We start from the raw sequence: 14000 nt of genomic DNA on the forward strand, positions 1-14000 counted from the left end.
TTCTGGAGGGACAGCCAGTCCTGTGGTGAAGGGATAGGACTTGTGCTGGTGACACTGACAGGTCCCTCATGCACTGATGTATTTTATACATGTGGCTGCAGATACCTCATGCCTTCTTCCATTATGGAAATAGCCTCTGCCAGCTTGTACTTGTGGCAACTTTGAGCAAAGATCCATGAATCAGCCGCATAAAATCCTTGCCTATCAAGACTGCTCAGCAGCCACCATGCCCTCATCTCTCCTTTAAACTCCATACACCTCAGTTACCTCTTCCTTCTGGAGGCACGCAGAACGGACCCAGTTTTCTACTTTGTACAGCTTGGTAGGAACTGCCTTCTAGGAACTGCTGAGAGGTAGCAGACAGCAGAGTCTCTGGAGTAAGGTGACAGCAGAAACCAACACTGGAACCCTGAAATTCCTTTCTATAAAATGAGATAGGAGCCCAAGTGGTTACAATACGTGTATACATTTCCATGCAGGTGTCAGCTCTTGTCATGAAGTTGAGAGTTTCACTGGCAGGGGTTAGTCGTGTGGATGCTGGCACACAAGTCGCAAAGACACATGAGAATTTCCCAGGTTTTCTACTGATTTCTACTTAACTTTATGTTATTTCTTTGCTTGTGGCTTTGTTGATCAAACCCAAGGCCTTACACATGCCAGGCAAGCACTCCCCCAATGAGCTACACCTGAAGTCCTACGCTCCATTATTTGTAATAGTAAAAACCATAGGGCTGGAGAGATGATTTAGCAGTTAGTGTTTCCTGCTATATTACATAGACTGGAGTTAGGATCCAACTCCCATTGTGTAGGCAGCTCACAAATACCAATAACTCCAGTTCCAGAGGATCTAATGTACGTTCTCCCACACTGATACATACACATAATTTAAAAAATAAACTAAAATTCCATGTCTTTAAATCCTATCATTCTGGGAGGCAGAGGCAGGAGGATCTCTGTAAGTTCAAAGCCAGCCTGGTCTTTATAGTGACTTCCAGGCCAGTCGGAGATATAGCCTGCCTCGAAAAAACAAAAAACAAACTTTAGGGGCTGAAGAGCTCCTCAGTGGCTAAAGTACTGATTACTCTTGCAGGACCCAAGTTAGGTTCTCAGCGTCCACCAGGAAGCTCACAAGCACCTATAAACTCCAGCCTCAGCGGATCCAACACCCTCTTTTAGCTTCTATAGGCACCCACATATATGAAAATGAAATCTCTCCCTTCACAATATTCATTTGTACATTATTCTTTCTAGTGCTGAGGATCAGCTTCCCCAAAGTTTGGCAGTATGGAGGAAGCCTGCATCTTTTAAGACGGTCTCTAAGTCACTGTGTCTCATAAGACTGCTTCCTTTGTGTTTCCAAATGGATTCCTAGCAAATCCCATCCTGGATGATACTCTATAGACTATTTTGAAGCCTACTAGAAAGATGCTTCGTCAAGGGCAGCAATGTGCCAGGAACGGCACACAGTGCCTTACATGACGTGTTTGCTTGACTTCAGAACTACCTGTGAGGAAGCAGCAACAGCACTTTTGTTTCCATAAAGTGGGTGAGGGGGCAGAGATGGATGAGGGGACAGAGAGGTGGGTGAGGGGACAGAGAAGTGGGTGAGGCAATAAAGGCCAGAGGGGAGTACTATGCTCATGACTCCTTTGCCATTCACCTCCCAAAGTGCCGCCATTGTTTCTTCAGATCACAAAACTGTATCACAACACTGATGTGAACCCATGGAGTTAAGTATAAAAGCAAAGACAGAAACAGAAAACAGAGCTCTGTCCACATCAGCAATGTGTAGCTTTGGCACCAGGGGGATGCAGCATCTGGAAGGAGCCAATGCAGGAAGAGAGGGAAAATAGAAGACAAGAGAAGCAAGAACATGCCAGAAACTTCAAATGGACAAAAACTCACAAGACAGTCTGTATGGAAAGGTAGAGCCCAGGTACTTCTCAGCAGTCTAGCAAACATTTGCTAAGCCAGTGGAGCAGAAACGGCCTACCTAATGCTGGTGTTGTTGTCCTTGAGCAATCAGCACAGACGTCTATCATCAGATAATAATTAAAATGTGGTAAATACATAAAACAGAATTTTATCCAGCCATGAAGAAGTATGAAATCATGAGAATGGATCATTACATTAAGTGATGTATCGTATGCTCTGTTGGATGAAGATTCTAGCCTCTAACTGTTAAACGTGTATATCTAGGTAGGAGTAAGTAGGAGCAAAGATCAGGAAACTAGAAAGGGGTCCACAAGAGAGGGGTAGGGATGACAACAGAGCAAGGTGGAAGGGGAATACTGGAGGGAAAAGATGAGGGGTGGGGGAGAACCAACACAAATTAAGTGTATATAAAACCCCCATAGGGCTGGGGGCATTGGTGGCGCACGCCTTTAATCCCAGTACTTGGGAGGCAGAGGTAAGGCAAGCAGGTATTTGTGAGTTTGAGGCCAGCCTGGTCTGCAAAGCCAGGACCGTTACACAGAGAAACCCTGTTGTGAAAACAAACAACAAACAAAACCCACATAGAAACTCAAATAAAGTGTATGTATGTATGTGTGTGTGTGTGTTCCATATAGAAATCTGTTATTTTGTATACTAACTTAAAAAATTGATCTGTCTATCTATCTGTACACACCCCCCCAAAACACAACATATATCTATCTATCCATCCATCTATATGTCTGTACACACACACACACACCAATAACAAAAAGCAGCAGCAGCTTCCTCGGGGAACTTAGTCAGACTAGGAAAGTATAAAATAGGGAAGTCTCCATCCATACCCTACTCCCACCCCCACCCTTTCAGTTCTCCTGAGTTATGTTCTCACAGAGATAAATACACAAACCAGCACACCCGGCCCCAAACAACAGATCACACAGTGCCTCCTGCAGTTGTCCCTCACCCCCATGTGGGGGACAACTGCATAGAAGACAGCCATTACACTAGAGATAGGTTTTCTGTGTAGCCCTGGCTGTCCTGGAACTCTCACTCTGTAAACCAGGCTGGCCTTGAATTCACGGAGATCCTCCTGCCTCTGCCTCCTGAGTGCTGGGATTAAAGGCATGCGCCACCACTGTCTGGCCCATTCTATCAATGTCACAATTTATGTTTCAACACCAAGGTTGCAAAATTATTCCATTTATTGTGTGGACTTTCACTAAGTAAATAGATATGATTTATGTTAATTTATACATGATGGTGTGAATTAAGGCTGTGAAAAGCTTCACGGAAACTCCCACTATTTCTGAAGCTCTTTGGGGCAGGGACTGACTTCTTGGACTTCTTTTTGCACACTTCCTCTGTGGGTCTGAACAGACACTTGGCCAGACAAAGTAGCCTCTTGGAGACAGAAGATCTGGAAACAAAAGCAAGATGAATGAATGAATGAATGAATGAATGAATGAATGAATGGTTTTCTCTAAGTACCGGGTTTTCATCTTTTCTTCCACATTTCATCATTCTCTAGTTGTATCTCCAAAATTGTTCACACTTATACCCTTTCCTCTGGGTGAGTATTCTAGGGTCTTTCCATATATGAACTTGAAAATCAACCCATAGCATGATGGTTGTGTGAACACCATGCCAGATCGAGCAAGCAGCTAGGACAAGTCCCATAGCACATTTGCCCTCGGCAGCAAGTGCTTCCTTAGACCAAACTCACACTCCTTACCACGGCCAGAATGAAGACCATTGACACGGCAGGAAGCCAGCTTGCTTTTCTATTACCTTGTAACCCCCGTCTCCCAGCTCTTTGCAGCCTTCCCCCATGTTTTGAACTAGAGCTGAAACCCACAGTTGTGTCTTGTGCCCTTGTGAGAACCTCCGTCACTACTGTCCAAATCCAGTTCCCTAACACGCACATCTTTCCCTTCCCTGGTTCAGTTCCTCATTTTGCTGGAGTATATATACTACATTGTTAAATAACTTCCTAGCAGAAGTGGGGGTGGCAACCCTCTGCCTGTCTGAAAATACCTTGGCGGATTTGGCCAGGGGTAAATACAGGATGAAAACTTATCTTCCCCTCACATACCTGGGGACATTCTTCTGCCACCTAAAAGCTCCTTATTGCTGATAAGACAGGCATTCTGTTCTCCCATTCTGTGGCCCTGGCTGCACCAGACAGGCATTCCACAGCTCATTCTTTCACAGGCAGGCTGTTTTTTAATCCCTTGGAGAGGGACAATTTTCCTGCTTGACATTTTTGAGATCTGAACTGAATGTGTCACTCAGGTGAGTACCTGGGGCCCTGTTAACATATGGCCCAAGAACTCCAGAAGTGGTTCTGCTTCCTTCTCTGCTTTCTGGATGACTACCTGACTAATGTCTCTGTGAGTGTATGTGTGTGCTTTCCTGGAGACGGAACATGGCTCTCACACAGGCTTAGCAATGGCTCTGCCATCAGCTACACACCCCAGCCCAATGCTTGCCTTCTGTCTTTCTTTTTTCTCCTTTCTTTCTTTCTTTCTTTCTTTCTTTCTTTCTTTCTTTCTTTCTTTCTTTTTCCTTTTATCAAGACAGGGTTTCTCTGTGTAGCCCTGGCTGTCCTGGAACTCACTCTGTAGACCAGGCTCACCTTGAATTTAGAGATCCTCCTGTCTCTGCCTCCTGAGTACTGAGATTAAAGGTGTGAGCCACCACTGCCTGGCACCTGTCTTTTCAAGGTATACAGATGGATCTGGGGCTGCTCCTGCCCCTACTTTGAACCCCAAGCCTCCTGGGGGACCTTCAGAGGGACATTAACATCCCCTACAGGTCTCCATGGTGACTAGGATTCTTCCAGATTGAGATATGAATAGTTCATCCATTGATTATTGTTAATTCTCTTTCCTGACTACCTTCTCTCAGTGAAATAATATGGAAAGAAATATTTGGAAATCGCTAGAATTTGAGTGTTTGTAGACTTGGTTTGGGCCTTAGAATTCATGAATAATCTCAAAGTGAAAAACAATTTTTTTTTTTTTTTTTTTTTTTTTTTTTTTTTTTTTTTTTTTGCAGGGCAGGAGAGACAGTTCAACTGGTAAAGGCACTTGCTACCAAACCTGAAAACCCAGGATCCACATGGTGGAAGAATACTGACCCCTCTGACCCCAATATTCAATATGCACACATCCCTCCCTGCTCCCATGAAGTAAACAAATAAATAAATGTAATTTTAAAATAAAAGCAAACAAGAAAACGCTTGCCCAGTAATAGCTCACCTGTTTAAAACAATCCAATCACTTGTTCAGTTTCAGGGTCCAAATCAATATCATAAAAACAGGGCCGGGTAGGGAGTCCAGGCATTGTGCTCATCTGAAAGGTAAAACAGCAGTACAAATGAACTTAAGGGGCCAGCAAGATGGCTCAGTGGGTGATGTGCTTGCTGCCAGCTGATGACCTGATTTGATCCCCAGGACTCACAGGGCAGAAGTCATCCTTTGAACAGCACAGATTACCGTGACACAGGCTACTTAATGATTTACCTTCCCCTTTGTGCCTTGCAGCAGCCACAGAACTGGACACACCTTTTAAGTTATCAACCAAGGGGTGCTCTTCTTGTTACATACTAAAAACCCAGTCATTGATCCTGGTATCAACAACTAGAAACCCTCATGTCCCTCTGCAAGCCAAAGGCCAGTCTCACTCTGCTCTTGCGCAGGACAGTTGTAGCTGAAGTGGCAGGGGAAGCATGGTTCGGTCCCTAACCTGCACTGGCAGGGGCTGGAGAAGCTGAGCAGCCCATGGCTGAGGCAGTGAGCAACATGCTTCACAAGACCACAGGAAGGTGGGACACCCTATAATCCCAGCACTGGGGAGGCTGAAGTAGGATTGATTGTCAAAAGTTTCAGACTGGTCTGGGGTACACAGTGAGTTCTATACAAACCAGGACTGCCTAGCAAAACCATCTCTCAAGACAGCTAAACAAAGCAGCCAAAAGGAGGTGTCTGTTTTGCAATGTTCTTTCAGCGAATCTCGCATAGAAGGCCATGTGATTTCTGTCATTGCAGTGACATGACATCACGAGCCACATCTTTTAACTTGGGCCAAGACATTTCATTTCTGTATATAGCCTGGATGGCTTTAGGGCCTCTATTCTTACAGATCCTCATGCTTTCTAAAGCTAAACTTGGAACCTTCGACACTATATTTGTGCTTGCTTCTTTTCTACAAATTCGTATGGCTTGTAACTGAAAATGTGTTTTTTTTTTTTTTTCCCCGTCATACTGCTTGTATAATGAATATACAGTTCTAAAACTTCACCATAAAAATGTCATAAACTAGATGAGTCATTTTCTGTAACACAAAACATCAATATTCGAGGAAAACCTAATGCTGACATCTGAGCACCAATCAGTCTCCAAGGTAAGCAATAGGGACCCGACAACTGGCTTCTGTCAATGCATTCTGTAAGAAGAAAGGGGTGGGTGTGGGGACAAGGGGGGAAAAGGACAGATACCGTCTTCAGACCCAGAACAACCCAGGAGACGGCATTAGAAAGGCAAAGGATGGACGACACCAGCCCAGACATGCATGTGTGTGCTGGCAGAAAATTCTAGAGATGGCTCCTAGAGCAGTAATGGCTAGAATTTTCAGTACTTTTAGTCTTTTTCAGAGGAAGATCTGCCCCTGTAAACACTGGTCACTGATAATCAGAAAAACAAACAAACAAAACAAGCAATGGCATGCACACTTACATGTAAACCTAGATGCAAAACTCTGAAATGCCAGTCACCCTGAAGCACCACACACACCCCCCACAAGCATGCACAAATGCTTGCATACCCCCAACATGCACAAAAGTGAGAACGCTCACCCCACACACATACCACACATGCATGCATGGATGCACACACTCTCTGAACGCTGCTGAAATTCCTATAGCAATCAGGTGTTGCTAAGGTGGTTTGGATTTGGTTGTTGTTTTATGCTGTGCTGGGATTGAACCCAGGCCCTTGGGCACGCTAGGCAATTGCTCAGCTATTGAGTTACACCCAGACACTAGGAAGTATTAGAATACAATCATTAAGAATCATTAAGGTGATTTTCTTGAAAAAAACCTGCCTACTTTGGAATGTGCATAATAGTGTCCCTTTTTTATTCTCCCCCTCCCCCTCCCCTACCCCCTTGCAGACAGGGTTTCTCTGTGTGTCCTAGCTCTGTAGACTAGACTAGCCTCAAACTCAGAGACATCTGCCTGCCTCTGCCTTCCAAGTGCTTCGATTAAAGAACGGCATGCACCATTACCACCTGGCTTCCTTCTTTCTCTTAATGTTCACTTTTAAATTTATAATATATCATTTTCTTTAATAAACTTCTTTAAAATATTTATTTATTTATTTATTTATTTATTTATTTATTTATTATGTATACGACATTCTGCTTCCATGTATATCTGCACACTAGAAGAGGGAACCAGATCTCATAACGGATGGTTGTGAGCCACTATGTAGTTGCTGGGAATTGAACTCGGGACATCTGGAAGAGCAGCCATTGCTCCTCTGAGCCATTTCTCCAGCCCCATAATAAACTTTTGCTTAAAAGAAATTTAAGGCAGCCAGACATGTTGGCATGTATCTGCAATGCTAGCCCTTGAAGCAGGAGGATAGCAAGTTTGGTGCCAGTCTAGGCTACAGTGAAACCTTGACTCTCCTGCTTCCACCTTCCAAGTGCTGGGATTACAACAGTTTAACACCACTCCTAGCTTTATCTATTGGTATTTAATTGATTTCAAGGACAGTAAGCTACCAGAATTTCAAGAATAAGCACTAATGGGAAGGAGAGGAGGCTCTGTGGGTAAGAGCATTGGCTGCTCTTTCAGAGTACCTAGGTTCAATTCCTAGCACCCACATGATGGCTCATAACTGTGTGTAACTCCAGTTCCAAGGGATCCAACATACTGACCTTCTTGGGCATCAGGCACACACACAAATGATGCACAGACATACCTGCAGGCAAAATAACCACACATACGTAGAGGAGCTCTAAGTCTGTCTGAGACACTGGATGGGAGAGCCTCTGTCATTGGAGCTGCAGGGAGGACTGGGTTAATTTGCACAACACGCTCAGTGAACAGAACTGCTTCTCCCCATGGGGGTTGCTTTCTGTAATGCCATGGATCTCCAAACCTGGATACTCAGTCCTTTTTAAGATGGTCTAATATGGCACATAACCTTTGCATGCTCCCTTGTGTATACTGAATCACCTCTAGACAACCTTTAACACCAAACACAATTTAAAAGCTAGATAAACAGCTGTTACACAACACTATTTAAAAACTGATAAGAAATCTATATCCACTCAATACAGATACCTTTTTTCCTCTAGCAATTTTGCTTTGAAAGCTGAGTTAGAGATTTTATGAAGGATATTTTAAAATAGGCCTAAGCAAGAAGATTAAAAGGAAAAGGAGATGCTAAAATGAGAGAAAGGCACATGGATTATGGACTACTCAAAGAGTAGCAGCAAGTAAGACATCCAGTGGGTACTGGCTCTTCAAGGGTCTCACCACGTAGCCCTGGATGAACTACAACCTACTATGTAGACCAGGTTGGCCTCAAACTTGCAACAGACATCATCTCAAGTGCTGGGATTACAGGTATGTGCCACCACACCCAACTACTATTGTCAATCCACAGACAATTGAATCAGTGGATGCTGAAATCATGTACACAGAGAGCAGACTGGATATTGGCATCATCTGAGCCCAATTAGACCCGTTCTGGGTTCAAACAAGAGCAAACTGCCCCTGGGAAACAATTTTATTCAATAGAGGTGGGTGCAGTGTTATACTTGAATGGGTACTACATGGTCCTTATCAAGGCCAGGCCTAACATGGATAGGCCTAATTACAACTTTCTGCTAGACTATGGCAAGCTGGCACTTCTGACACCCTAAGTGACACATTTCAGAGGAGAGGCACTGTAACAGGTTCCACTTACCGTTCCAACTAAAGGGTACAGAAAACCAGCACCAACGCTGGCACGGATGTCACGGATGGGCAGAATGAAGCCAGTAGGTGCACCTTTTTGCTCTGGGTTGTGAGACAAAGACAGGTGTGTTTTGGCCATGCAGATAGGTAGATTCCCGAAACCCTGGGGGGAAAAAGGGAATAATAGGGCGGTGACAAAGGAAACACTGACTAAGCAATGAAGAACGTCTGGATACTGTCATGAGAAATACTGATTATGCAATGAAGAACGTCTGGATACTGTCATGAGACTTTAAGATAGCTAGCCCCCTGCATACTCACCTCTACCTATCACTCTTCCGCTTAGTTATCATAGATCAAAACAAAAAAGAATTCCTGTAAGGGATGGAGGAAAGCACTTAACTATAGTCTACAAATGATGATTTGACTTCCATCCTTATAAGCAATAAAACACAGTTTCTGGAGCAGAGATGAGAGCACTACAGCAGTACCTCAGCATCTCATCAAAACATTCCATATTTCCTCCTGGCTTTCCTAGATGTTCACCTACTTACAGGTAAACACAGAATTCAGGGCTGGAACTTTTCAGCCAAGACCAGTATTTTGGGAGAGGAGGCTGCTATCTGGAGGAGTGGAGTGTAGGAGGTCACAAGGCTGGGAAAGAAAGCTCAGGGTTTAGACTCCGAACACCTACCTGCTTTGTGTAGACTTCTGCTTTCTTCTGTGCTTCGGGGAGCAACTCGATGTCATCTGCCCCATAGATCTTCTGTGCGATGATCCTGATTTTATCCTCAATGGAGAGCTGATACACAAAAGAGAAGGCGGCTTGACTGGACACACATTGATGTACAAGAGAGAAGGGGACTGTGACGGGACACATGTGAGGGTTCTTAACAAGGACATTCCAGACCATCTGTGCAATGGTCCTGATTTTATCCTCAACTGGGAACTGATATACAATAGAGAAGGGAACTGTGACTGCACACACATGAGGATTCTTAGTAAGGACATTACAGGTCAGTGTCCCCAAAGGGAATACAAATTGCAATTTATATACTGCAGGCATGCAAATAACTTGAGATTGCTTTTTGTCACAAACATTTAGCTAATTTGATTATTGGAGGTAATGAGGATAAAACCTAGTGTCTTGTATCTTCTAGACCAGTGGCTCTCAACCTTCCTAATGCTGCAACCCTTTAATACAGTTTCTCATGTTATAGTAGTGACCCCCGACCATAAAATTATTTTCATTGCTACCTCATAATTGTAATTTTGCTATTGTTATTAATATTAATATAAATATATGTTTTTTTCTGATGGTTTTAAGTGATCCCTCTTAAAGGGTCATTCAGTCCCCAAAGGAGTCACAATGCACAGGTTGAGAGCAACTGTTCTAGGCAAACACTCTACCCCTAAGCTACATCTCCAGGCCTGGGTTAGAAACATTTTCTTATACTTAAGACCCTTCTTTATTTATTGTATGTGTTTAGCATATGGGCATGTATTTCCCATTGCTCCTGTGTGGGAACCAAAGGACAACTTATGGGAGTCAGTTATGTCCTTCAACAATGTGGGTTCTGAGGAGGGAACTCAGGGGGACACAAATGCCTTTACACACTGAGCTACCTTGCCAGTCCAGAACCATTTTTATACAAAGTTCCAGATTTGATTAAGTGGAAAATATCTCACAGATACAAAGTCACTGTCTCTATATGCATATAGATATGTAGATTTGTACACACACATCAACACTACACTTACGGGGTTCTCTCCTCCTTGGCAACTAAGGCTAAATGAATATACCAGGCAGATTTTAAAAAGAGCAACAATCTACCTATAAAAACACAGACTTTACTTTTTACTGAATAGTGACCACTTCCCAGGGCGCTTTCTAAAACGGCCCTGAAAAGTGCGCTCTCAGTAGCGGTGTTTGAAAGCTGTGGATGACGCTCATATGCATCTTCTAATTGGAGCTTGTTAAATGCCAAGGCACATTTAGAACTTCAGAAGCAAAAACACTTGGTTGAGGGGTGATTTAAGATGCACAGATGCTGAATACAAAAAGTGGCAGCCTCCTGTTTGCCAGCACAGAGAGGAGCGAGCTCCCACAAGAAAAGGGTATGAAGCTCCTGTTCTCTCACTCCAGATCTAGGGTTCCTGACTCAGGCACCGTGGACAGCAGCTTGGAGAAGGGCCCTATAAATGCTTTTCGTTTGTGTGCATTTATGTTTATGGCTTTTTCTAGAACGGTGATTGTTCGAACAGATTTTCAGCCCCATTTACACAACCAAAGCTCAACAGGAGAATACTAATTAACTCTCCATGTATTACATCTGCACAGTGCAAAGAGAAAAGACAGAAATGTTTTAAGTTAAAACTCAAGAATAATGGTTTCTTCTTTCCAGTGTGTGTGTGTGTGTGTGTGTGTGTGTGTGTGTGTGTGTGTGTGTGTCCCCTTATTTTTGGTCAGGGTCTCTCATTGATTGGGCTACACCAGCTGAAAAATCTAGAGATACACACGTCTCCAGCACTGGGGTTGCAGACATGCACTTCCACATCTGGCTTTTACATGGTGCTGGGGACCCGAACTTGGGTCCTCATGGCAGACACTTTACTGACTGAGCCATCTAATCCAGGCTCCACTCCAAAGTCTCTGATCATCTTTGAAAAACCAAGCAAAAGTAGTGTGAAGAATACAAGCAGAATGAAGCACACCAAGTTCCCAACCAAGTTTCTAATTACTATTGACAGACTAACACCTAATCACACCCTGACATACAACCCTAGGAACAGCATTCTTCAAGGTAACTGCAACATTACCTTGACCCAGTGATGGAGAACAGGACAAAGAAGCCTGTGGAGGAGCTTTGGTTTGGGCTCGGAAGGCTTCTCTGAACTTGGGGTGACACTACACCAGGAAGTGGGCTTGGGAACACTTTTTTTTGCTCTATTACTGAGAACTGGTCAGAAAAATTTCCAGAGCCAGATATAGCTGCTTTGTTACTACATGGCCCAGGCCATGGTGAAAGCCTGCAATGCAATGAGTTACGTACTTGGCTCCGCCCACAAAAGGGCATATCTATCTATCTATCTATCTATCTATCTATCTATCTATCTATCTATCTATCTATATTGTAAACTTCAAAAAGCCAGGGTGTGAGCTAAGCTCTCCAGGTATTACTCTTTGCAAACAAGCCAATCATCTGCGAGAGTCCAGGCTGTGGTTGGGGTGACTTACCCACAAGGGAATCAGACCAACAGGTAGATGCAGCTAACTACACACAGGTTCCACACTGAGGTATTTTCACACACACTCAATTTTCTGTTTTGGTTCTGTTTACATAAGCAAGTAACCCACCTTGAGGTCATAGAGGAGCCGGAAGTTGCTGGGGGCCTGTGATGCTCTCTGGACGGCCTGAGCCAGGGCTAAGGCTCCCCGCCCCCCTTCTGCCCAGTGGGTGCATTTGACAGCATCAAAAGCCCCGTGTTCTCTGGAGAGGCGGGCGATGAGGTCCAGCTCAGCGTCTGTATCTGTCCTGTATAGGAGGGCTTCATGTTAAAGAATAGGAGGTGGTGGGGAAGGGAGAGTAGATTTTGCATATGCTATTAAACCCCACACAACTTGCCGCCTGGAAAACGGACATTACTCAATCCAGACTCCTCTCAAGATCAGCTCTATAGCCAATGGGCTGGGGGGGACTTCTGGCCAGCTATTTCATCTGTATTTATTTGGCTCCCACAAGGAAACACTGGAAAGAATCAAAGTGGGGCTGCCCCGGGATATCATGAGGGTTAGACAGCAATACATGTGGAGTATCTGGAACATTCCCAGGGCGCCACTGGGAATCAGTAAATACCAGCTTTACAAATTGCTTCTTCCCATTGCGCTGCAGCGAGGGCATTATTTTGAAACCCTAAACAGTGTTAAAGTGCCAAGCAACCCACACAGCTCTTGCATGAACACTTCTAGCTCAATACGTTCCACTCTCTCAACATAACATCCCACCTGACGCAGTGAAATAAAGACATGCTGCGGGCAATGCTCTTCTGTTAGGACAAAAGGCCTTGGAACGACCAAAAAGAACATTTCTTGTCAAGCTTGTCTGTTCTCCCCATTGCTCAGCAGAGAAGAGGGCCCTCGGGAGCAATTATGATTTCCGGACCTCAGTGGTGAGGTAGCAAGTCTGCTGTGACACATATGGTGCCTGTCACATCACAGGCTAAACCACAAGCCATAACCAACAGCAGTAAGCGATGAACAAAATGAAGCCAGAAGCGGCATTGTACTACTTGGTGTTTTCTGGCATTTTCCACGCTCCTCCTTTCTCTATATTTCACACGTACTTGAATGCATTCATGGCCACGACCACGGGCACTCCAAACATCCTAGCATTTTCTATTTGTTTCCTCAAGTTACTGAAGCCCTTTTCAACCAGGTCCAGGTTCTGTAAAACAATATAAAAGGTCCATTAAGGTCGAAGCAAGCAGACATGAAGACAGCTGTTGCTTCTTTTGAAGACAGAAACTGTCCCCAGGGGAATCGCAGGGCACACCTGTAATCCCAGCACTCAGGAGGCAGAGGCTGGAGGAGAGAGAAGTTGAGATCAGCCTGGGTAACCAGTGAATCCTCATCTCAAATGAATAGATAAAATAAAAATAAACAATGAAAGTGTGAGGGCATGGAGGTGTGGCAAAGGAGAGCCAGGAGGAAGGAGAATCACTCCTGTCTCTAGCACTGGAGGGAAGCTGTGCTGCCGTCTCCCTGCACCTTGAAAATATGACAGCTGGGGTATCAGGTATCATTATGCAACATAGTAATGTCCTCTTTGTTGAAGATGAGTTTGATACCTCTACTTAAATGACACTTGTATAACTTGTGTGTTGACACATCAGATTAACTCCTGTAGTACAACAGAACAATGCGACTCTTCTCATAAGATGGCCCACCCAGCACAGGGCTCGACCCTAAAGGCATTTAATACCCGATGGCCATAAATACCGTCCTGTCAGTGAAGTTTCAGAGGACTCAATGAATTCAACTTTGAGCCTTCCCAAGGCTAATAAAATAAGGCAAATGCTATTTGGAAAACCTAAG

General features: G+C 44.2%; 1 protein-coding gene across 1 annotated transcript in view; it reads right to left on the reverse strand.

Annotated features, from left to right (window-relative positions):
• Positions 1 to 3119: 3119 nt before the first annotated feature.
• The window catches only part of Mthfd1 (methylenetetrahydrofolate dehydrogenase, cyclohydrolase and formyltetrahydrofolate synthetase 1), a 67677-nt gene continuing 56796 nt past the window's right edge, over positions 3120 to 14000 (reverse strand). The window contains exons 23-28 of the mRNA XM_027418284.2: positions 13250 to 13350; positions 12264 to 12441; positions 9600 to 9707; positions 8916 to 9068; positions 5196 to 5289; positions 3120 to 3352 (exon numbers count right to left, since the gene is read on the reverse strand). Coding sequence (XP_027274085.1) covers positions 5200 to 5289; positions 8916 to 9068; positions 9600 to 9707; positions 12264 to 12441; positions 13250 to 13350 — 630 coding nt within the window. The 3' untranslated portion in view covers positions 3120 to 3352; positions 5196 to 5199. The remainder of the gene's footprint in view (positions 3353 to 5195; positions 5290 to 8915; positions 9069 to 9599; positions 9708 to 12263; positions 12442 to 13249; positions 13351 to 14000) is intronic.

Source organism: Cricetulus griseus, chromosome 5, assembly GCF_003668045.3.
Source record: "Cricetulus griseus strain 17A/GY chromosome 5, alternate assembly CriGri-PICRH-1.0, whole genome shotgun sequence".
In the NCBI taxonomy this organism is placed as follows: Eukaryota; Metazoa; Chordata; class Mammalia; order Rodentia; family Cricetidae; genus Cricetulus; species Cricetulus griseus.